The sequence below is a fragment of the Cygnus olor genome, chromosome 16 (genome assembly GCF_009769625.2).
Source record: "Cygnus olor isolate bCygOlo1 chromosome 16, bCygOlo1.pri.v2, whole genome shotgun sequence".
NCBI lineage: Eukaryota > Metazoa > Chordata > Aves > Anseriformes > Anatidae > Cygnus > Cygnus olor.
In genome coordinates this window covers 7,635,100-7,656,609 of record NC_049184.1, presented here as the reverse complement: position 1 = coordinate 7,656,609, position 21,510 = coordinate 7,635,100, and the positions used below count along the sequence as shown (strand labels likewise).

Here is a 21,510-nt window from a genome sequence, read left to right as displayed (position 1 = left end):
CAAAGGGACGGGGGGACAGAGGGACAGACGGACAGAGGTCAGCGAGCAGCGCCCCGCCCTGCCGCCCTCCCGCCGCCCTCCCTCCTCCAGCCGCTCCCTCAGGGCAGCCCCTCCCCTGCCGCCACCCCATTGGCTGCCCCGCTCCGTGCCGCGCTCCCCATTGGCTCTCAGCTCGCGCGGCGGCGCCGCCGATAGGCGGGAGGCAGCGGCGGGGCGGGGCCACCCCTTCCCCCCCCTCCCTCCCTCCACCTCCCGGCCCCATTTCCCGATGCTGCCGCCGGGCGCCTCGGCGGGGCCTGGCCGCCCCTCGCCGCCCGCCGCCCCCGGGGAGCGGCCCCGCGGCCGGGACATGGCGGGCGGCACCGGCACGGCCCCGCAGCGCCTCCCGCCCGGGGAGCACGAGCAGGAGGCCGAGCCCGAGGGCGGCAGCCGGCGGTGGGGAGCGCAGCACGCCGGGGCCCGCGAGCTGGCCGAGCTCTACTCGCCGGGTGAGGGCCGGGGGCTGGGGAGGCGGCGGGGCTGGGGGGGTTGCGAGGGGGTTTGGGGGCTGGGGGGTGCCGGTGTGGAGCTGAGGTGGGTGCCCGGGGTGCTGCCCCTGCTGGGAGGCGCCTCGCGGGAAGGGCCCGCATGGACCTGGGGGGGGGGTGCTGGCTGCGAGCCGCTGGGGGTTCGAGCCAGGATCTGTCCGTCATGTTCTTAGTATCGTTATTATTGCTATTATTATCGTCGTTATTAGTGCTATAAAGGTAGGCTTTCTGTCCAAAGGTAGGTGAAGGGGGTTGGTCACAAAGCAAGGGAACAACCGAAGCTTTCCCTTCAGAATGTTCCATAAGGGGCTTTGAGGTGCCCGCTGCAGGCCCTCAGGAGGGACGCTGGGTTTTGGTTCGGGTCCTGCCCTGCAGCAGCCCGTTGTTTGACAGAGCCCAGCAGAGTGACAGCGGCTGGCGAGTAATTCTCTCAGCCCGTAGCTTGAGAGATGCAGGGTGTTTGCCGTGAGCTCCTTGGCATGTGCAGGCTCAGAAGCGGGGAGAAGTGTCACAGCGCTCGGTGCTGCATACCTGCGGTTCCCAGCTGGACGGCCTAGCTCGCACATTCAGAGTGAGAAGCAGGAGTTTTTACTCGCACAGAGCCAAGTAACGATAAGAAAACATGCATTCGTTAATTTGTCAGTTCTCTAGACTGTTCAGGGCAAGTCTGTGCCCGTTCCGGCTTGTGTTGGTTACATCATCCGTGCCTTGAGAGAAGGCGCTGGGTGACCTTTTTCAGCCATTGGTAGTGATCGCTTCTCTGTAAAGCCCAGGGATCGGTCACCGATGTAACCCGTTCACTCTGCTCCTGCTCATAAGATTTCCCTCCCCAAGCAACCTGCTATCCTTACGTTTACCTGCAGATGGAAGTTCCTGGGAAGTCTGTGGAGTAGTGAGTGTGTGTGTAGGGATATCTGGCAGAAGCGACTTGTGGTAATGTTTTAGATGTGCAGATTTCTCCTGTCATTACACAAATAACTTATGTAAACAGTGTCAGGACACGTTACGGCGGAAGCATGTGATGGTGAACTACTGAATTCTTAATAGCGCAGATTACATACAACTGTGCCGAGTGAATATGGCTGTGGAGTATTTCCACGATTTCTTTGAGCGTGTACTTCCTGGGTTTGGCACCTTATCCCTTCCTGTGGGCCGTATGTTTAAATTTGAGTACTTTTTAAACACAAGTTACTGGTCTTCTGGCCTTCTGTCCTTTGACTGCTTCGTCTCCCAGTCTGTCCAGAGCTGGAGCTGTGTTTCTGGACTCAGGTGTCTTTGGACGGGTGGTCTTGGGATCCCCACGTTCAGAGTACGGGCGGTGTTTGCACAGACTGAGCTCGTGGGACTTGCTGGTAAGGAGCCCAGTGCTTCCTTGCAGTTAGCTAATTGTTCCGTGAGGACCTACCCATTTAACTCCTCTAATCAGGGTGTGGTTTTCTTAGGCTGGAAGTGAGTGTTAATTAATTCTTCCTTTCATTACCCCAGGGATCTCTTTATAGAATCTCGCACATTGTGACCTGATGCTATATTGAAACACACTTGTTCTTCGTGTGTCTTAGTGTTAGGATTCGCTCCTCTGCTACTGCAGAGGACGTTAGATTCTGTATTTGTGGCCTTTCTAGAACAGATCTCCGAACAGCAGGAGTCTTTGTTCAGGCTTCTTTAAAAGCTGCTGTTGTAGGCACAGTGGGGATGATACCGGTCCTCTTGGATGTTCCCAGTCTCCTTTTTGTTCCGCGGTGCAGCTGAGAGCTGATTTAGCGTTTGGAAGGAGAGCTGCGAGCAGGCAGTAGGTCAGCGTAGCGGAGTAATGGGTAGGGAGCTCTGCTCCAGAACACAGAGGTGCGGCTGTGCCAGGGCGTGCTCTCAGCCCGTGCTGACTGCTCGCCTCACGCCCAAGTGGCGCACAGCGTGCGGCGCCGCAGGGGCAGCGGCAGCGGGCTGCGGGAGCTGCTGCTCTGGCCAGCCGCGGGCGAGAGGCGGCTGCGCTGGCTGGCCCCGGCAGAAGACAAAGTCTGACCCGGCTGGGCCAAGGTGGCAGCCGAGATCTCACCCTGGGATTTAGCTATTCGCGTTCTGTTTCTGGTGCCTTAACCCACACGGGTCTCACATTGAGTGTTCTCTTACTCTCAACATCAATGCCTTGTGAGGATCTAGCGGTGATTAGCAGCAGAAAGCTGCCTCTCCGTCTGAGTATTCAAAACACTACCACATCCTGATGTCTGTTCTTTTTCAACCAGCATTAAATTAGGTTATTGTAGAGGTGCTAAGTAGTATGGGTGAATACGTGCCAGTTATTTCTCGTTGCATATTCAGTCTCTTGTTGTAGCAGGATGGCTGAGAGGTTGTAGTTTGCTGTCTGAGAGCAGGAAGGCAAAGGTAAGACCGCAGGAGTTGGGGGTTAAGTAAGCTCCAGAAGTGTACCTGCAATGTTAGGAAAGCAATTCTAGGGCCACCAAGATGCAGGATGATGCTTTTTCCTGTTAGTACAACAGCTTTGTTTACAAGCTCTGAGGTTTTGAACATCGTGGCTCATAAGGTGATTTAACTACAGGGCTTCTGAGGCCAGAAGCTTGTTCCCAGATTCAGCCATACCAGCAGCGCTGAATATTGAATATTGAGCGCTGTGCGAATTTGAAAAAAGATGTGATGCAGAGGAGCTTTATGCCAGCAACCGCAGGGGAAGAAAACTAGGACAATATGAGTTGATGTCTGGTTTGTCACTGTTATTTTGGGCAAGGGTAGAGGGGAAGGGGTTAGCAGTGGCTCAGGGAAGAGGAAAGTCATTTGACAAACTACTTACACCTCTAATGAATAATAAGCCTCTGTTTCACTTCCCTGTCAGACAAATGGAGCAGGTCATCCAGACAGTAGAATAGTCTGTATTATTTCAAACTTCAAAGTGTCCTCACAGATAAAAGTAAAACATGCTGTTTTCCTTCTTTTCCAACAGGAAAGAGGCTACAAGAATGGATCTCCGTCATCTTATGCTTCTCTCTGATCTGTTTCAATTTTTACAATCTTCTCTTCTACTTGCGACTGGAACACACGCGCTCCATTATTGTTGGGATATGTAAGTAAAAAGTGCTCGCTTTTGTCAACAAGGCAATATTCTCTCTTGTAATGCTGGAAACAAAAGTCTCATCTCTTATGCTTCGCTTCCTACTGGAAAAGGAGAAAGGCAGTTGTGCACATGCAGTAGTTACTGCAAGTGGAAGGACTCTTCAGAGGGAGAATAGCCGTCAAGACTGTCAGAGTTGGAAACACCAACCTGATCCACAAAATTACAGAACTTCTTGGAATGCAAAAGTTCAAGAGAAATCATACAAAAGGTGTTTCAGGCATCAAACAGGCTTGATTTCTGGGGACTGATGACTAAAAATAGGTATCTTGTAGCATTATGTTTTCACGTCGGGATGTGAATTTTGGCCTTTATCCTGAATGCTGACTTCTTTCCAGCAGTGTAGCTGAAAATTCCAGGTGCAGCTTTCGTGTAATAAATGTGACTCTTGGGGTCTCATTACTTTGATTGGAAGTGGAGCCAAGCAAGCTCAGTCTGATATCTTTGCCTCAGATGTATGGAGGTATTTAAATTGGCTGGATCTCGGCAGTACAGAGCTGGTTCTTCTTGAATGACCCTTCCAAGTGTAGCGTAAGTTGCAAATGCTCTGCTGCTTCCTTGCAGCGACAGAGGGTATGTCTTCGAGTGGGATGACAGAAACATTGCTGTTCTTTGGCTCTTGGCTCGTAGATCTGTGATTGCTTTTCTTTGAACTTGGAGTTTAGAAACCAGGTTAGTCTTACCAGGACTGATATTTTGATTTAAGCAACTTCCCTCTTTCTGGGTATTGGTTGGAGTGGGGAACGGGAAGGAAGAACTTGTTTCTGCATCCAACCGTGGACGAAAGAGGTTATTAGGAATGCAGTATTGGCTCTTCTGCCTTACCAAAGGAAAAGCTTATCTTAGAATTAGGTGGCTATTAAAAGGGTCTCCACAACATTCATTACATCATCCAAAGTCTAAACGTGTGCAGAACTTGAATGTTGTCTAACACTTGGAGCAAAAAGTACTGGTGCTTCTATGAGCTTTCTGTAGTCAGCATAGTAACGAAATGTTTTTGCACAGAAACTTCCTGGAGAGTGAGCAGAAGAGAGGGCAGGGGAACGGGCTGAGCTGCAGCTGTGGTCATCTGTGGCTGCCTTGGTCTGTTGGGGATGTCCGGCCAGCTCCTGGTAGCTGGGTAAGCCTCCTTTAGGTGAGAATGCTCTTGGTGCACAGCTGTCGCTGTCTGTGCCCTGTGTATTTATTTTTTAAGTACTGGAAGGCTTTAGAGATTTCCTTGGAAAAGCTAAAGGGAGATAAACCTTGAGAGAAGCTCTGCAAACAGTGTCTGTTGGCTACATATGTATGGGAGGGAACATGAGAAAAGAAGACTTAAGTTTTAAAAACTGGAAGTCAGCTCTGCAGCACCTACCTTTTGTTATTTTCTGGTTTGGTATGAGGGAAAGAAGAGAACAGTAACTTAGCACTTCACTGGACTTCTCGTATACTTGTGGTGCATACTGATGGCTGTATTAACGTCTGGCTTTGGATGAATGCTGGTTACGTGTTTTTGTATGGAACATGTTGTTAACTGAAAGGAGAATAAATCCATTAGGGCACCATATAAACTGCCTACAGGTGTTCAGCTTCTGTGCTTTACAATGAAAGCAATTTTTCTACGGACTGTGTGAGGTGTTGCGTGTTTCAGAAGTGATAGCTGTTCGTCATCGCTGTTGTATATTACTAATGATTAAAAAACCAGCAGATTCAAATAGTGATAGGTGCTATGAATTTTTGTCAAAGCTGAGGATTGCTAACACCTGATGTCTGCTGAAGGTGACTGGCTTTTTCTCGGGCGTAAGGAGGAGCAGTGTCCTCCCACTATGAATTACACCAGCTCGCTTGTTTAGCTTAGTCTTGCCTGCTCTTAGCTGATCAGGTGGAGGTGCTGAAAGGAACAGGGATGAGCATGGCATGAGAACTGCTCTGTGGTGATGGGGGAGAATCAGTAATGATTGCCGACCTGGAGTGAATGCAATCTGTTTGCAACTGGCTTTCATCTCAAAATTAATATTGATAAAAGCTTAAGTTCTCTGATATCCTGTTTACCGGTGTAACTGATAAAGCAGCCAATTCACTGATAATGATATTTAAGTAGTAGTGAATGATTAAAGCAGCGGAATCTGGATTCTGTGTAAATAAAGCAGTGTGGAAATAACTGATAATATGCACAAAAATGAGTGCAATAAAACAAGGACTGCACACCGTTGGTTTTGCTGTCAATGTATCGCTGCATCAGGCAAAGCACGGCTGATGTCTCACTCACAGCGATGATGAGCTTTTATTAAGTTTTGTGAGACTCCTCTGCCTATATGTGCCGCTTCCTCACTACTCTGTGCCACGGGTAAAATAAAGGAATATTGTCACGGACACTGTCAGGTGGGTTTCTGCTGAAAGCTTTCCTGATGCTTACATTAGAATATTGACCTTTGAGTTGGGATCACAGGCCAAACCTCCTGCTAATAAAGGAGTTCGAACCAGCTCTGTCTTGAGTCCACATCAGGTCTTCGTCTTTGGAAATTACAGTAATGTGAGAAATCCCTGAGTGATCCGTGATCTGAGGCTGGGTCTGATCTGCTGCCCCGGCCGTTAGGACGGATTGTTGGACGCCCGTGTGCTCTCGTGTAAATGCTTCCTTTCTTTTAAGAAACAGGGAGCAGTTTGAACGTCCTGCATCACTTGACCTAGCTCGAGTCCTGCGTCTGTAACTAGAGGCTGTTATCCTCGGTTTCGATGCCTTTAGAAGCACACAGCTGTAACACGGTTAGGCTGTAACTAACTTAATCTGGAAATTCCTGGGACAAAGGTGGTCTGATCCTCCTCCCGCTGGCGGTCTGCAAGCACCTACTTCCTCGTCTGCTCAGAACGGCTCACGTGGCGCGCTGCGACTCGCTGTGCTGAACCACCTGCGGGTGCCCGGGCAGGGTTAGCAGGCAGGCGCCAGCGTTGGGGTGTGCGGCCCAGCTCTGGAACCAGGCCGTCTGCGCTGACAAATGCTCGTCGTGCGGGAGAGGAAGAGGAACCCATGTGGTTCTCTCCTCTCCCCGCCGCTTTAGCAGGCGGGAGGCAATTCCTTTCCCTTCACGTGGTCAAAAAAGTGTAGGCAGAGGATGGGTGGCTTTTCTCGTCTGTGTTAAATGCAGACCTGCCCTATTCTGAATGCCTCCAGCTGCTGAGGAGCAGTGAAAATCCCCCTCTGTGTGCGAGCTGATGGCTGTGCGGACTGGAACCTGGTGCTCGGGTTGTGCAGACGTGCACAGCTAACCCTGGGGTGGGCCTGGCTGGTAAGGCTGGCTCTGGTGAATGCTAAAGCCCCCCATTTTCAGCTGTAACTGAACTGTTCCCGCAGCAGGACATCATCCTAGCGGTACAGCCGAACCGCAGCAGCCTCAGCCGCTTTGTTAGAAGCTCCGTAGTGCCAGGGAGCAAGGCTGGTGTAGGTGGCATTTGTGTGTAAGCACCAAAACAAATGAGGTTGTTCTTGAAAGCTCTTACACCTCCAGGCACGTTTGTGGTGCCGAGCATATTACTCAGTATACACGAGGTACGTGATATGTGCTGTACTAATAGCAGCTAGATAAAGGTGGCAAGTTGCAGCATGGATTCCCTTCCCTTTTTTTTTTTCTCATCCTTGTGACTTCCTGTAGGGTTTTAAAGCCTTTTTTTTTTTGCCACATTGGTTGGCTTGCACTTTATCCGCAGACATCTTATGTTCTTAATGGATCTTGTTTAATTGCGGCCTTATGAAAATTAGTTCTTAGGTTTGTGTTACCTGTTCATATGCATAAAAGTCCCCCACATATGCTGGTATATTTAGGGACATCCTGTGACACAGCACAAGGTAAAATGAGTCATTGCTGACTTGAGGGATAGTGAACTAATTCCTGTAAGCCTTTTATCACGTTTCATTATTGCAGAAGTTGTGGGTTGGCCAGAGGGCGCATGCAGAAAGAAATCACTTGTTTCGTTTTCAAAATAGAAACCTTTGTTTTAAGCTTGAGTAGCTCTGCTGCAAAGCTGTACCTTGGTCAGCTGCATTGCAGAGCCAAATGAGGAGGGTGTAATGTATGAAAGCTCTGGCACGTGTTGGAGTAAAAGCACTCCTAGCTACCATAGGCGCTTCATGAAGTGGGCTGCTTTGCATGAGCATCAGCTGCTTTGATTCCTGCTGCCTTACAGCAAGAGGCAGAACCTTCTGGTACAATCGTGATGACATCGCTTGGTTTCGGATTTGCTTTGTACGTTAAGATGAGTTTCCATTTGAAATTTTGATTTAAAAGATCTTTGAAATTACAGCTGGGAAACCTCAGTTAACGAAGGAAAATTCTCCTTTGCTTGCTGGCCTGAGCAAGATAAGTTTCTTGTCACCTGCTGTCTTGTCCCATCTGCTGTAACTGTAGGTAACTGTGTTTTACATCCTAAACTGTACCGTCTTTTGAAGACAGAGACTCCACAACTTGTCCTTGAAGAGGTAAAACTTTGATTCAACCACTTGTTGCATTTCCCCTGCACTAATACAGCCTGTTTGTGTCTCACCATCTCCCGTTAACTCACACGACTGCTGCTTGGAATGGAGGAACTTAGGAGCTCCAGGGCGTTCCTGCTCCGAAGGATCCTGGGGGCTGTCAGTCTCAGAAGTAGGATTACAGAGCGTGCTTGGGCAGATGATTTGGCCACTAGCTGTCTGTCCTCCGTGTAGCTTGGTGAGGGGATGGACTCCCCCAGCGTGCCAGCAGCTGTTCGCAGCAGGACGGATGGGGGAGATAACCTCAGGGGAGAGGTGAGCCGTTCCCCTGCTGGGTGCTGCTCACGCTGGTGGCAGAGGGAAGCTGGGGACGTGGCCCCATCTGTGCTTCCATGCTTGTGTGCGCAGCGGGCGTGCTACTGCTCTTTCTGTCAGCAACGGGGGCTGAGAGACAAAGGAAGCTCTGTTTGCTCGCTGTGTTGTCAGGGGCTCTCTTAAAGTTGCAGGGACTTTGGCTGGAGGATTTAACAACAGGTCTCAGCGGCCCTGATTTGCTCCAAATAGTGCCTCTTTCAGCTCAAAACGCCGGCAGCGCTGGAGAGCTGCCCTCATGAAGGAGTGGGCTGTAGGGAATGTTGCCAGAAGTGGCCAACTCAGTGAGAGCGCAGACCTTGAACAGAAGCAGTGTTATCGCCGCTCACGTCCCGAGCCAGGCAAACGTGTAGGTGTTGGGTCTCCTGGGGTGCAGACTCGGGTACACAAAGCTGCCCGGTGCTCCCGAGCGCTGAGCGCACCCGGGTGGTTCCTGGGAGAGTTTTAAGTGGGGGAAAGCAGAGAATTAGCTTGATTATTCGTACTAATGAAAGTATTGTTTGGGGGTTTTTAGTGAGGGGAAATTTTGCTCTTGATTTTCCTTTAGTAGCCATTATTCTCTGTTCTCTTCATTTTCTTCTGGAATGGTTTAATTGCTTTTTGTTTGTTTTTTTTTTCTGAGCATGTGTTACCAGAAGTACCCACAATGGTGGTACTTGTTTAAGAACCTAGCGCTCAGGTGAAGTTGGCAGGATTTTGTCTAAACGTGCCAGCTATTTTACAAACTCTCCATCAGCTGGAGAAATAGTAAGAATAGCTTGCTTAGCACTAAGCTAAGGTTAAAGACACAAAAATAAAATTGGGCAATTCCTGCTATTAAGTTTATTGGATAGTGACTCTTAGCCAAGCCGTGCCTTTGGTAGATGAGTATTTGCTCTAGGATCTGCTGATGCTTGCCTTCAGGACAAACAGTACCCTGATTCCTCGGGGATCTCTGGTAGCTTCTGGCAGCACCACACGCTGTGTGGTTCCTGCCCTTGAGGCTCACGTTCGGGTCCCTCTCGGCTGGAGGCGAGGCGAGGGATGTGCCTGTGCTCCTGGCGGTGATGCTGGGGGGCAGCGGGCTTAGTGAGCAGGGAGTACCTGGGAGAAGAAGAAATGTCTTGTGTGTTAACATCCTTGCAAAGTAAAGTTGTGTCACAGGCTGGGCTTTTTCTAGTCCCTGCAGCATGTGTATCACAGACGTGTTTATTTGAAAATCCAGCTCTAATATAACATGACTGTTATTTATAGGTAGGTCTGTACACCCGTCCTTTATCTCATAGTTCAGCTGTTCTCTGCTCCCTCGCACTGATAGCTGTACTTCTGACTGAATGTTTCTCCTTATGACTTAACCAAAGCGATTACCTCTTCTCTTCTGAACTGCTGTGCTCTGCGCTTGCCCACGTGGTCAGGGATTATTTTCTTAGTGCCCTAACTTGCCACCGGATCAATCCCCTGCCTGCTCTGTGATATGAGTGTCTCTGCGCCGCAGTAAAGCGCTGACTGTGGGTGCAGGTGACAGGTATTTTATTTTTATAAGCATATAGGTATCAAGCGATCGATACTTTAGCACATCAGTTTCTAGAAATCACAAGATTTCTCTGTGGAGTTGGCCACTCTGCCCTGACTCTCAAGCGCTGTTCTGTTCAACTAGTTCCTAGTTGCTGATTCAAAATGGCTGTACTTACCCATGGCGTTATACAGTACTATCAAGTAAAACTCCTTGTTGCAAGCGTACAAAATAGCTTATCTGTTGACATGTCTGAAACACGCAGCTCTCCTGGGCTTCCTTCCGCCCTGTGAGCAGCCGGGCTGCGGGAAGCGGGACGTGAGCTGCTCAGAAGAGACGCCCATGTTGAGGTGGAAGCTCTAAGCCCTTAGGTTGGTGCTCCAGGAAGAGGAGGAGTAGGAGCTTTTCTGTGACGTGAGCTCCTGCGTGTTACGTGGCTTCTGAACAAACCGCAAGCAGCAGCGAAAACTCCTGGCCTCGATTCTGCACCTGGGTCAGCTGCACTTGAGCCCTGATGTGCCCAGCAGGTGCCGGGGCTGCTGCCTGAGTGCCGCCGTGGCCTCTGGCGCGTCCCCGCGGGGGCTCAGGTGTGGGGCTTGGATCCTCGGCAGCGCCCCGGGGGTGCTGCTGTGCCTGTGCCAAGGGTCACAGGTACGGGACGGCTGGAGGGGAGCGGCTGTCCTAGTAACTGTGTGCATCAGTCCTGAAACGTCAGCAGCCGACACAAGCTCACTTGTACGCATTTGCTCTCTGTCAGTGCTAGGCCTCTTCCTTTTCTCCTGATTCAGCGGTCTGCTTGCACAGCCAAGAAATCCTGGTGTTCTCAGTGTGTTCTGCAGCTCACTTAAGTGCAGTGCCTTCTCTCCCCATGTTTTCAGCATACTTGCTTCCTCAGCTAGAAACCAGAGCTGGGCTCCTCCATCCCCCTGCCCAGCAGGTGGGAGTAAAGGAAGCGGTGTGCGCAGAGCAGTGGTTCTGTTACAGATCCTGCTTCCAGTACTGTGTAAATCCACTGGTTGCAGTTCATATATGTACACTGTCAATAGCCTCTCTTTCCTGACCTTATGATTAATCTTATAACTCATGTTCAGGGTTGTCAGGCTATTGTACCTCACCCTCCCAAACCTGATGACAGAGCATCAAGATCCGTACCACACTAGAGAATTAACTGGACGCCTGTACCTTGATTCTTTTTTTCCCCTTTTTTAACTGGGGACAATGCTAGGTGTATGAGAATATTGAGATTAATTCCTTGCTGTCTGCTGTGCCTCCTGAGCCTGCAGGCAGGATGCAGTGTTACAGTGCTTGTCACGTATAACCTATGGTACAGTCTTTGCTCTCTTCTTACATCTCTTCACACACGACTACCGAAGGATCAGCGAGCCCTTCTGCAGTACAGCTGAAATATGGCTTATGGTGGTTAGCTTTTCCAGGCTGCCATAGTGTAATTCACTGCTGCAGGCACCCTTCATTCTTTCTTCTTTCTTTGTTGTAAACTGGTAAAAGCTAACATGAAATGTCTATTGAACTGTCAGTATTTTGTCTCTACTCTTGTTGTTCTTCCTGCTGTTATTGCAGACTCGGATGCTAACGTGTGCTGGAGGCGCTGTGGGTTAATCGGGTGATTAGCTCAGCAAGAATGGTATTTGAGTAGTTGCAAAGTGGAGTGCTGTTCAGATATCTTCCCCCTGAATCAAGGCTATTTGCTCTTTCAGCTGCTAGATGCAGATCCAAAAGCTCTCGTGCTCCACCCTGTCTCACTGTAGCCTACGCATGTGGTCTGAAATAAAACAAGCATACGGAATTTACCGGTTATAAAATCTAAGCTATATGCACCACAGTCAGGTGATACAGAAAAATATCTTCTATATACAGAAAGTGTTTTCTACTGTATTTAAGAGTTTGGGCTGACTGGATTGAATCCAAATGGATTCAGCAGTGGGGATCTATTTTTATCGTGGAAAGAAATCGTTTGGGTGTAGTAGGTGCCACAACAGTTGATCCTGATTTTTTTCTTTTTTTTTTTTTTAAACGATGGGGGGGTGACAAAAGGCATGTAGAAGTGAGGAATTAGCTAAGCAAAAGGTAACCACCAGGAGGGGTATATCTGTTCTGCATGCACTGTAGGAGACTGCTGTGTCCTGAAGCTTAAGAGCACTTGATCAATAGTAACGGAACAACCTGGTCCTCATCTGTGCTCTGAAAAAATGCCTGCTCTTTAGCAATCCTGCTAGTGTTAAAAGAACCTCATCAACCTGGGCTTTGGAGGCAGCTGACCTCAGTGTCCTGATTGGAGCAGGAGGATCAGGTGAAGTCCAGACTGTGGCCAGTGTAAATAAGTTGTGGGGCTTAGGGGGAAAGATGCACGCTGGTGGTTTTTTTTCTGGACATAACTCAGATTGAGTGTTTGAGAGGGGGAGGAGTAACAGGATGCCCTGCATTTAAGCAAGGTGAACCAGTATGCCAACTGTAACTCTTGATTGGGATTACAAGTGCTCTGCCTAATTGCTTAGCGGGCAGAGGTGTACCTGCCCATCACAGAAGGCCTCAGTACTGTAGTTGAGGAGCTGTGCTTGGAAAAGTCTTCAAACACAGAGAACCAAATGCTGCCTGGTGGAGGAGAAAGCCAGGAGCTCTGCTAGCTTCACAGCCCTCTGAAGAAGAGTTGGTAAGGCAGTCAGAGCAAAACAAACCTCCTGCATCGCATCTGGTCTTGCAACTCCCTGCTGCTTCTGGTGCAAAGACTGCTACAATGGGTGACCTCCGTAAACAACCTGACTTTTGTAAACATCACTGGGGGGAACCGAAGAACTACATTCCAGCCACTCCGAGGTGGCCCTGTCACTACTTTGGTTTACGTGGATGGCTGTGGGCAGTTAACAGGCTTCTGGGAAGTGAGCTACCAGGCGTGCCGACTGTAAGTGACTGTGCCTTGTGCTCCGTGTCAAACGGGAGTAGGGCATTGCTAACTAAGCTGCTTTGAACACACCATCGTTGTAGTTCTGTTGCTGTGACTCATTTAACAAAAGACTGCAAGTTCTGTATATAGCACTTGAATTGGCCTGAAGTTTGTTTGATACCTGAGGAATTTGCATTGAGATCAGACAGAATCAATTCCCAGGTGTATGTATAAAGGATTTGATTTCTAACCAGTAGCTGTGCTGAAATCTAGGTAGTGCTTCTGCTGGTTTTGTGTGTGTTTTTTTTAACCAGAGCTGCAGGTAAGAGGCGTGTGCTGCCTCTCCCTTTGAGAGCATTAGTGCTGACCCCACAGAGAATCACCAGGTATGCTTGTGTTCACCAGGTGGGCAGTCTGAGACTGACTGAACAGTCGGGTCCTGCTGTTCATGTACTAACCTGAAAGGACAGCACTGCAGTGAAAAAGGATCCTGATTCATAATCTGGTTATTCTTCAGATATAGGCCCCATTCAGGCAGTTTATCTCTATCAAAACCTTCTCGGAGCAAGACGTGCAGGCTAGCAGTGCTACCTCTGGATGCCTGTGTTCCTTAGAGGGCAGCGTCTGACCATCTTCAATCCCTCAGGCGTAGAGATCCCAAGGCAGCGTCACCCTCTGTGCTGTGTTGCTATAGCCGTGTGACGATGCTCTATGCTATGTTCCCCCAGCCTCCCCATTAAAAGTAAGGGCATCTTCTCTGAATATTCTTCCTCAAAAGTGTAGTAAGCCTGGCAGTAGGGCTTATGCAGGAGGGCTTCTCAAACTGTGCTGGAGGCTTCGTAGCTCTAGGTCTTGGGAACCTGGCAGTAGGATTTCTTCTACAGATGAAGAATGATAGGATGCCTGTTAAACACCGTCCAATAGATCGGTGACTGACCGGGAAATGTACTGCTGTTCTGATCAAATAACGTTCTTATCCTTACTCCTAAATGTCAGTGTTACCCAGAAACTTGGGTAAGTAAGAGATTATCCAGAACAGGAAGGCAGAAGTGTGACTTTGTGTGCAAGAATTGAAAATCACCTTTACTTGACCACAGTTTTAAAGTTCTCGTGGTTGGCATCTAGAAAAATCTTGTTGCAGAAACCTCGGTTTAATGGTGTGTCTAAGTTTGTGCGGATGTATCACAAGTGTAGGCTGTCCCTTGCAGAGAATCATCGGTTTGGTTTCCAGGGCCTCTGCCTGTAGCATTGCAGATGATATAATCACAAAGTTGTTTGACATTCCAGTCTTATTTAGTCAACAGTCTTGCTGTACCAAGGAGTGGTTTCTTAATTGGTGCTTACGTAGAGTCATTGGAGTTCAGTGCTCCTTGCTTACAGATGTAAGGGACCATGAGAGAAGAAGAAGGGTCTGCAGATAGCAGTATCTCTTGGGGTAGCTTTAACAGATGCTCTGTAGCCAAGTAATCTGTTAAACACCACAAAAGAAGGAGACGGGCAGGTCCAGGGAGAAGGTGCATCTAAAATAAGATCTAAGTGACTCAATTTAATGTTATTAGTATTTTCTGTACCAGCAATTGCAAGGATTTTCGAGCTGTTTTGTAGAGAACTGGTCAAGTACAAAGTCTTGGTGTAGCTATAGTGAAGACTGTCCAAACAGTGTCTCGTTAACCATTATTGCTAGCTGGCTGACCCTATTCACATAAAGGTTTACAGCCACATGAGATCTACCCAAAGTTAGAGGTAGATAAGCAAATAAACTTGTAAGACAAATAGAAAATGTGAATATGTTAGTGAAAAATGCTTTTGTGTATCTAACTGTATGTGTCTCTTCATTCAAGTTGCAGGAGTTATTACAGCTGACTTTCTATCAGGATTATTTCACTGGGGAGCAGATACCTGGGGATCTGTGGAGCTACCAATAGTCGGAAAGGTTTGAGATTCTTATTCTTAAGCTTGAAAAAATTAATTACATGCTTTTCTGAAACCCTTCTAGTATTCTTAGATGTTAGACAGGTACTTTTCTTGTAGACTTGCCAGTGTAACCAGCTCTTCCAGCCAGTACCCTCCTCTAAATGTCACGATGCGCTGTTGGTACAGTGCTCCCAGGGCTGTGTTTACACTTGGCCTAGGTGACATGTGCAAGGTGACACTGTTCCGTTTTATCACCCTGATTAGGGTTTGCACACAGTTTTGCAATACCAGTGTTCGCAGACCTTGCCGAGGGACGGTGGGCATGGCCTGTTACACACCAGTGTAGGAACTTGACTAGAGACGAGACTTGTGTAGAGCTTCCAGAAGGCTAATAAATGTCAAGAAGTGCAGAATTTACCTGGCCTGCTTCAACAAGAGTCTATTCCTGGAGCTAAATTCTCTAAAACCTCTATTGAAAATACAAAGAAGCTTTAGCAAGAAATTTTCTAGTTCTGTGTGCACCTGCACCTTATTGTAAATGTAATAGTGATGACTGAATATTGAGATTTGAGGTGTATTATACATCTGTGGCTACAAGTGCCGGATGCTTAGACGAAATTGCACTGACTTCTATAATAAGCTGTAATCTGTTTTTTTTAATAATCTTCTTTTTAGTTACCATTAATTTCTCCTCACAGTGCAATGTTAGGAGGATCTCTGTTTTCAAAAAATATATGGGATATTCCTTGTAATTATCCAGAAACAAGTGAACCAGCTCAACAAAATTAAGTCTGTTGGTTTTAGTTTTATTTTTGTTTACCTTCAATAGATTTGGTAGTCCTTGAATGCCTGTATCTGTGGACCATAGTTCAAGGGGAAAAAAAAAAAGCACTACAGGAAGCTATGCACTAAATAAACAACAGAGTTCAGACTGCTCAGGATACCTTTGCATAGACTGTACGTGATGTATGTGTTGAAGGCAAATAACTACAAATGTTTTACTGTCCCTTGCCTACTTAATAGATCTGCTGTTTCCTCTCTGAGATCGTGTAATTCAGGTGCTATTTCTACTTTTTCTGTTTTTCTTTTCCGTGATAACTCTTGAGTTACGGTGTCATGTTTATCACTTTGTTTTCTCAGGCTTTCATTAGACCCTTCAGAGAACATCATATTGACCCTACAGCAATTACCAGGCACGACTTCATAGAGACCAACGGAGACAACTGCTTTATGACACTAGTCCCATTGGCAAACATGGCATACAAATTTGTTTCTTTTTCCCCAGGTAAGCTGTTACTCATAACTTCTGTGGATTTAGCATTTTTGTAGCTATGTAAATGAGCAGTTCTTAATAAGAGGATAAAAGAAGCCAATGTATGGGAAATGACTAGTAATAGCTCTTGGAAGTGTGATGCTCCCTGGAGGAGGGAAGGGAAACTTTTTCTTGAAAGGGAAGCAAACTGTTTCCTCTAGCCCAGCAGTGAAGCTGGCTGAGGAATCTTGTAAGGAAGCATTAGAAGTAAATGTTCTTTCTACAAGAGGAATCAAACTGTGTGCACACAAGGAAATTCATTGTTCTAAACCTTATAAAAATGCTTCATCTGTGTATAAATAACTTTATTTGCACACTAGAAGGGCAAGAATTAAAGGATGAATTTAAATTTATGGATAAAAAAATCAGACTTTAGCTTCCTGTTTATGGTGAGTTGACAGAAGTTGGCGCATACTGGTCTGTCTTGTGACATTCTGAAATTGCTTATGGTACACTGCTCTTGTGACACTAGTGCTAAAGCAACTTTGAGGCGCTTGTTAGCTCCTGCAGCACCAGCCAGGTCTGGCTTGGCAAGACAATGTTTTTTTTAGTGGAAATTCACATTTTTGTAATAAGTACTTAAAGGTATAAGTCTTGTTTTGCAGAAGCATTATATGAAACATGTCCTTGGGAGTGTTATGTCTTTGCCCTCATCATCTTCATCACCATGACGAACCAGATTCACAAGTGGTCTCACACGTACTTCGGTCTTCCACGCTGGGTCATATTTCTACAGGACTGGCATATTATCCTGCCACGGAAACACCACAGGATCCACCATGTGTCGCCACATGAGACATACTTCTGCATTACAACTGGTACTGTCATCTGGTTCATAGCTCTTTTTAATAGTCTAGTACAATTCACCTGGCAAGATGTAATTCAGCGACAGTCTATTAAATACAGAAAAAGACATTGTGAAGCTAACTGTACTCTTAGTTTTGCTGAAGTTATATAAAGCTGTATTTGTTGCATTAAAAATGTGTGAGGAAGATTCATGATTAGCCACAGGGTAACTTTCAGTGGGGTAGGCAGTGGTACCGAGGTCTAATTGCTTGGTATCTTGGAAATCTTACACTAGCAATGCATTTTGCTCCTTAAAGTGTTAAAGCAGGTGGTGGGCCTTCTTACACAAGGAGCATCATAGCACCTGTAAGTGCAGCTTACCTTGAATGTGTGCTTCTAAGGCAAAGCTTCTGGACTTCTAGCATTCATTCATTGTGATTTGGGGCAGAGAGGACAGACTTGGAGAAAACTGGCTTTAGATTCTTCTTATGTCTATGCTCGATTTGACACCCACTGTACAGGCTGGGGTACTCAGTCACCAGTGTTGCACAATCCTGCATAAGTTATCAAGTTAATCAAATGACTCAATATAAACTGCTCTGGTTCTTGATTCTGTCATTGGCTTTGACAAACAGTTTGTCAGTTCTGAAATCTCTACGAAGAAACAAATCTAGTTGTTATAGCCAGAATGTCATATAAAAGCACTGTACAATTCTGTCTGACTTGACAGATCATGGCAATAATCTTGTCACTGTAAGAGCTCTTTTTTTAGTTCTGCTGTGTCCTGAAGTGGTCCAGGTAGAACGCTGCAAGTTGGTGTTTGACCATTTAGGGTTAGTCTTAAGCTAGTTGCTTTTGTGTTCTTACCTACAAAAACAAAGTTCTTCTGTTCAGTCAGTGCTTTCTGTAAGTGTTCATACCATGCTAATCTGCCGTAAGATGGCACGATAGATTTATGCTCGCAGTCTTCCAGTGGAGCAGTGTTTCTGCAGCCCTGCTTCTAGGGCAGAAGTGAGGGGGAGGACAAATATGCAAGCACGTGCTATTTAAAATGGGTCTTTACTTCATAAAATATGGCCATTAACTGTAATGCACCTGTTAGTGACTAAGTGCAGAGCACATTTAAGAGAAGACGGCCAAGCCCAAAGAGTGTACTTGGTTTCAGAGCTGACCTGTGCACGTAAAGGTCTGCCACTGTACCACTGCCAGGGAAGGAGTCAGGTAACAGAACTTTCTGGTGATCCGACTGCTAAAGCCTTTGGACTGCCTGCCGTTTTTAGACACTGGGAAGGAGGAGTCCACTCCTTGAGGGTCCGTGGCTGTGCTAATAAGAATTACATGGAACGACTTCCTAAAAGGCATCAGTATAGAGTGAGGTGAGCGGGGCTGCAGTAACAGACGTGCAGAAGGAAAAGTCACGTCCAGCTACAGAAGCTGGCTGAAAACAGCACCCATTCTGATAGATCGTTAAGGCTATAATTACATCTGGTTGGGAAGGATCTAGCTGTATAGAAATAGGATACTTTTCAGCAGTGAATATCGTGAATGTTCTTTCATTTTAGTGTTTGTCAGATATGCGCATAGTCCAAGGCTTCTCCAGCAAGACACTCGCATTCCTTCTGCTGCCTGCGTCACTGCTGTGCGAGTGCTACTTGGGTCTGGCAGAGCTGGTTCTGCAGCAGCTTTTCTGTGTTCCGGGCTTGCTCATAGTATCCTGCACTTGAGCTATCTCCTTCCTCTAGTGTGAACTGCCACTGCTAGCTCACTGTTTCCATTGTGGTAACAACAGCTCCTTCATTCCTGCCTTTGCTTTTGTTTTCTTTTTCTTCTTTTTCCAGGAACGTACATGAAATAAAGTATAATGTGTGTATTTACTGAGCAGCTGTGTAAGTGTGGGATAACAGAACCCTATGTATATCCATTTCTTCCTGGTTGTAGAAAAATGTCTACAGGAGAATAATACTTCCCAGTGCTGATTTTTTTGTAGCTATTGCAATATTTAATGAGGCCTAAAGTTACTATAATAGTACATTGTAATAAAATCCTGTGAAGTTGCTTCTTTGTGCACTCTGAAGCCAATTATTTGTGGTTAGGTTGGCTTCAAAATACAGTATCAGAAAAGCGAGCTAGCTAATGTACTAATTAATATCCCAAAAGTGAGATGTAAAGCCCTTCTGAATTCAGCATGAGGCCTATTAAGCCTGTATGACTTCTGTATAACAAAACACTTCTACAAAGCATTCAAAATAGGCTAAACTTGTAGGCTAGGAAAGGTTCATTTAAACTCTTGCTGCATGCAAAGGAAGATGGTGTTTACTGCCACTTTTCGATAAAATAATAGAAACCTGTCCCATATCAACCCTTAACAGAAAGGCTGTTATGGGGAAGCAGAAGTGGTAGCTGAGCTGCGCGCTTTCAGGCATGTGCTGCTAGCAGTGCTGCCCTTTTAATCCAGGAACCGTCTACCTTCAGTGTCATTAAGTGCAGCGTGGTGCTACAGCAAGACCTTCCCATCACAGGCTTCGTGAGCAATCACTTAAGCAAATTTAAAAGTATTGTGCCCTCCCTTGGTAAAATTAAAGTATGAAAAATTTAAAATAGGAAGTTGATATTGGAACTACCAAAACTTGAGGTTTTATTTAAGGAAGAACTTTGTTTACTTTGAGCCTTAGTGTTGTTTAGGTCCCAAACTGTAACCTCAGTTTTTCTAGGAAGAGTAGCATTGATAATGTATTTCAGAACCATGTTGTGTGCATGTATTTTCCTGCTGTACTAACTAGCTAATGAGAAACACAGGGAAAAGCCAGGCTGGCTTTGGTGATGGGGTGGGGGGGGGTGGAATAGATAAAATTATTGGGTTGTTTTTTTGTTTAAATTTCAACACTAGATATACGGCTCTACTAATATAACTGTCTTGCTTGTAACACAAATCCCTTCAACTTGGTCTCTTTTCTGACAGCTGTGCAATAGCTGTAGAGTAGTCCCCTTAACTCTTTACATTGACCTTGTGCTTAAATCAAGGAATATTATTTAATATTTCAATACATTGAACTTCGGTTGCTATGACAAACTAATGCTTTTTTTTCCTTTGATATCATTTAGGTTGGCTGAACTATCCGTTAGAGAAGATAGGATTCTGGAGGTGTTTGGAGAACATTATCCAAGGACTTACGGGGGAGAAGCCAAGAGCAGACGACATGAAATGGGCTCAGAAAATTAAATAACTTTTGCCAGCCTTCTGCAGTCCTTATCTTCGTTGCCAATGTTTCTTTTTTTTAAAAAAGCCATCAGCCAAACTCAAGACCTGCAAAGAAATAAGACTCTAAAGCACAAACTAAAAAGTGCTAACAGACTGTAATTAAAAGAACTAATTCTTAAAACAATACTTGAAATGAAGATATTACTCTTACTGAGCACCTTTGTTTAGCCATGTCGCTTGCATCTTAGAAAATACTTCATCACTGTATTTCATAAAGCTGTCAGGCAAGCCAGAAGGCAGGACAGTCACTCCATTGGTACGTGGTGGCATTGTAAACGTGTTGTATCAACATTATTTAACACTTCAGAAATAGCTTGTTGCCTCAGACCTGTGGGGGAATGGTGACAACAGTTTGTCACTTCATGTTTGAGTCCAAATACACTGCATGAAAACAGTGTGTCAGTACTGGAAGCCTATAAAACCATCACTGTTCAATGCACTTAGTGTTTGGTAACCTTATAGTTCCAGCTTCACTAGTAAGTAAAACTGATGTAATGTGGAACAGACTTTGAGAATCCCACTCCACCAGTGGGCCACGAATCCTCAAGTGTCTTCAGTTTCCCGTAATGTAAAATTATTCTACTCTCTACATGGAATTGAGCAAACCGTTTCTGCATAAGCCTTCAACTGTACCTTAACAAGCCTCTGCGGAGGGGGAGGGCACCCAGTACAACACATGCTCGCATTTGTTTGTGTGGAGTGCTCACTGATGAGCTTTCTATTAAGTGTTTCCTACCCTGACAATAAATGTTTAAAATAGTTATAGCATTGGGCACATTGCAAATAGCTGTATTCAAGAGCTCAAGGTATCAAACTTGTAATGTTAGAAGGGAAATGTCAATGACTGGTGTTTTGTTCTTTTTGTTTTTTTTAAGGTGCTTGCTTGTTTCTGTAAATAATATAAAGCCTTAATCTCTTCTGGTGTAATGGAATAATATTTTAATGTGATGTTTGAATGTATATAATATATTTATAACAAAGCAGTTGGATAATACTAATCGTGTTTGTGTCTTGTCGCTCTTCATTCATATATTGTCAGTGTTTTAATATAAAATCTTGATCCTGTTCCAGGCACCTGAATATTTTTCAGCCTGTTAGGTCTTGTTTAGGTTGAAGTGGTTATTTCTTCAGCTTAGTAGGACCTTGACCCTATGTTACACCAGACTTTAGCACCTTTCCAGAAGTGCAACTAACTGCAACACATTGGATGCTAAGGAAGAGCTCTGCTGGACTGGGCGGAAAATGTTCCCTTAGTAAATTCGTAAGTGTTTGCATCCAACAGACACTTAAATGCATGTGATTTGCGTCTTGTTACCCTCCTAGCTTAATGAAGGTCAAACCTAAGACTGTCTTCCCTAGTTGTAAACTATTAAATTCAAAC

At 46.1% G+C, this 21,510-nt stretch overlaps 1 protein-coding gene across 1 annotated transcript; it reads left to right on the top strand.

Moving 5' to 3' along the window:
- Window positions 1-331: 331 nt before the first annotated feature.
- Window positions 332-21,123, top strand: LOC121079320 (plasmanylethanolamine desaturase-like). The gene is made up of 6 exons (XM_040576409.1): window positions 332-488; window positions 3,481-3,600; window positions 14,700-14,791; window positions 15,913-16,057; window positions 16,690-16,902; window positions 19,973-21,123. Exons 1-6 carry the CDS (start codon window positions 350-352, stop codon window positions 20,092-20,094), a joined length of 831 nt encoding a protein of 276 aa, XP_040432343.1. The 5' UTR covers window positions 332-349; the 3' UTR covers window positions 20,095-21,123.
- The last annotated feature ends 387 nt before the right edge of the window (window positions 21,124-21,510 follow it).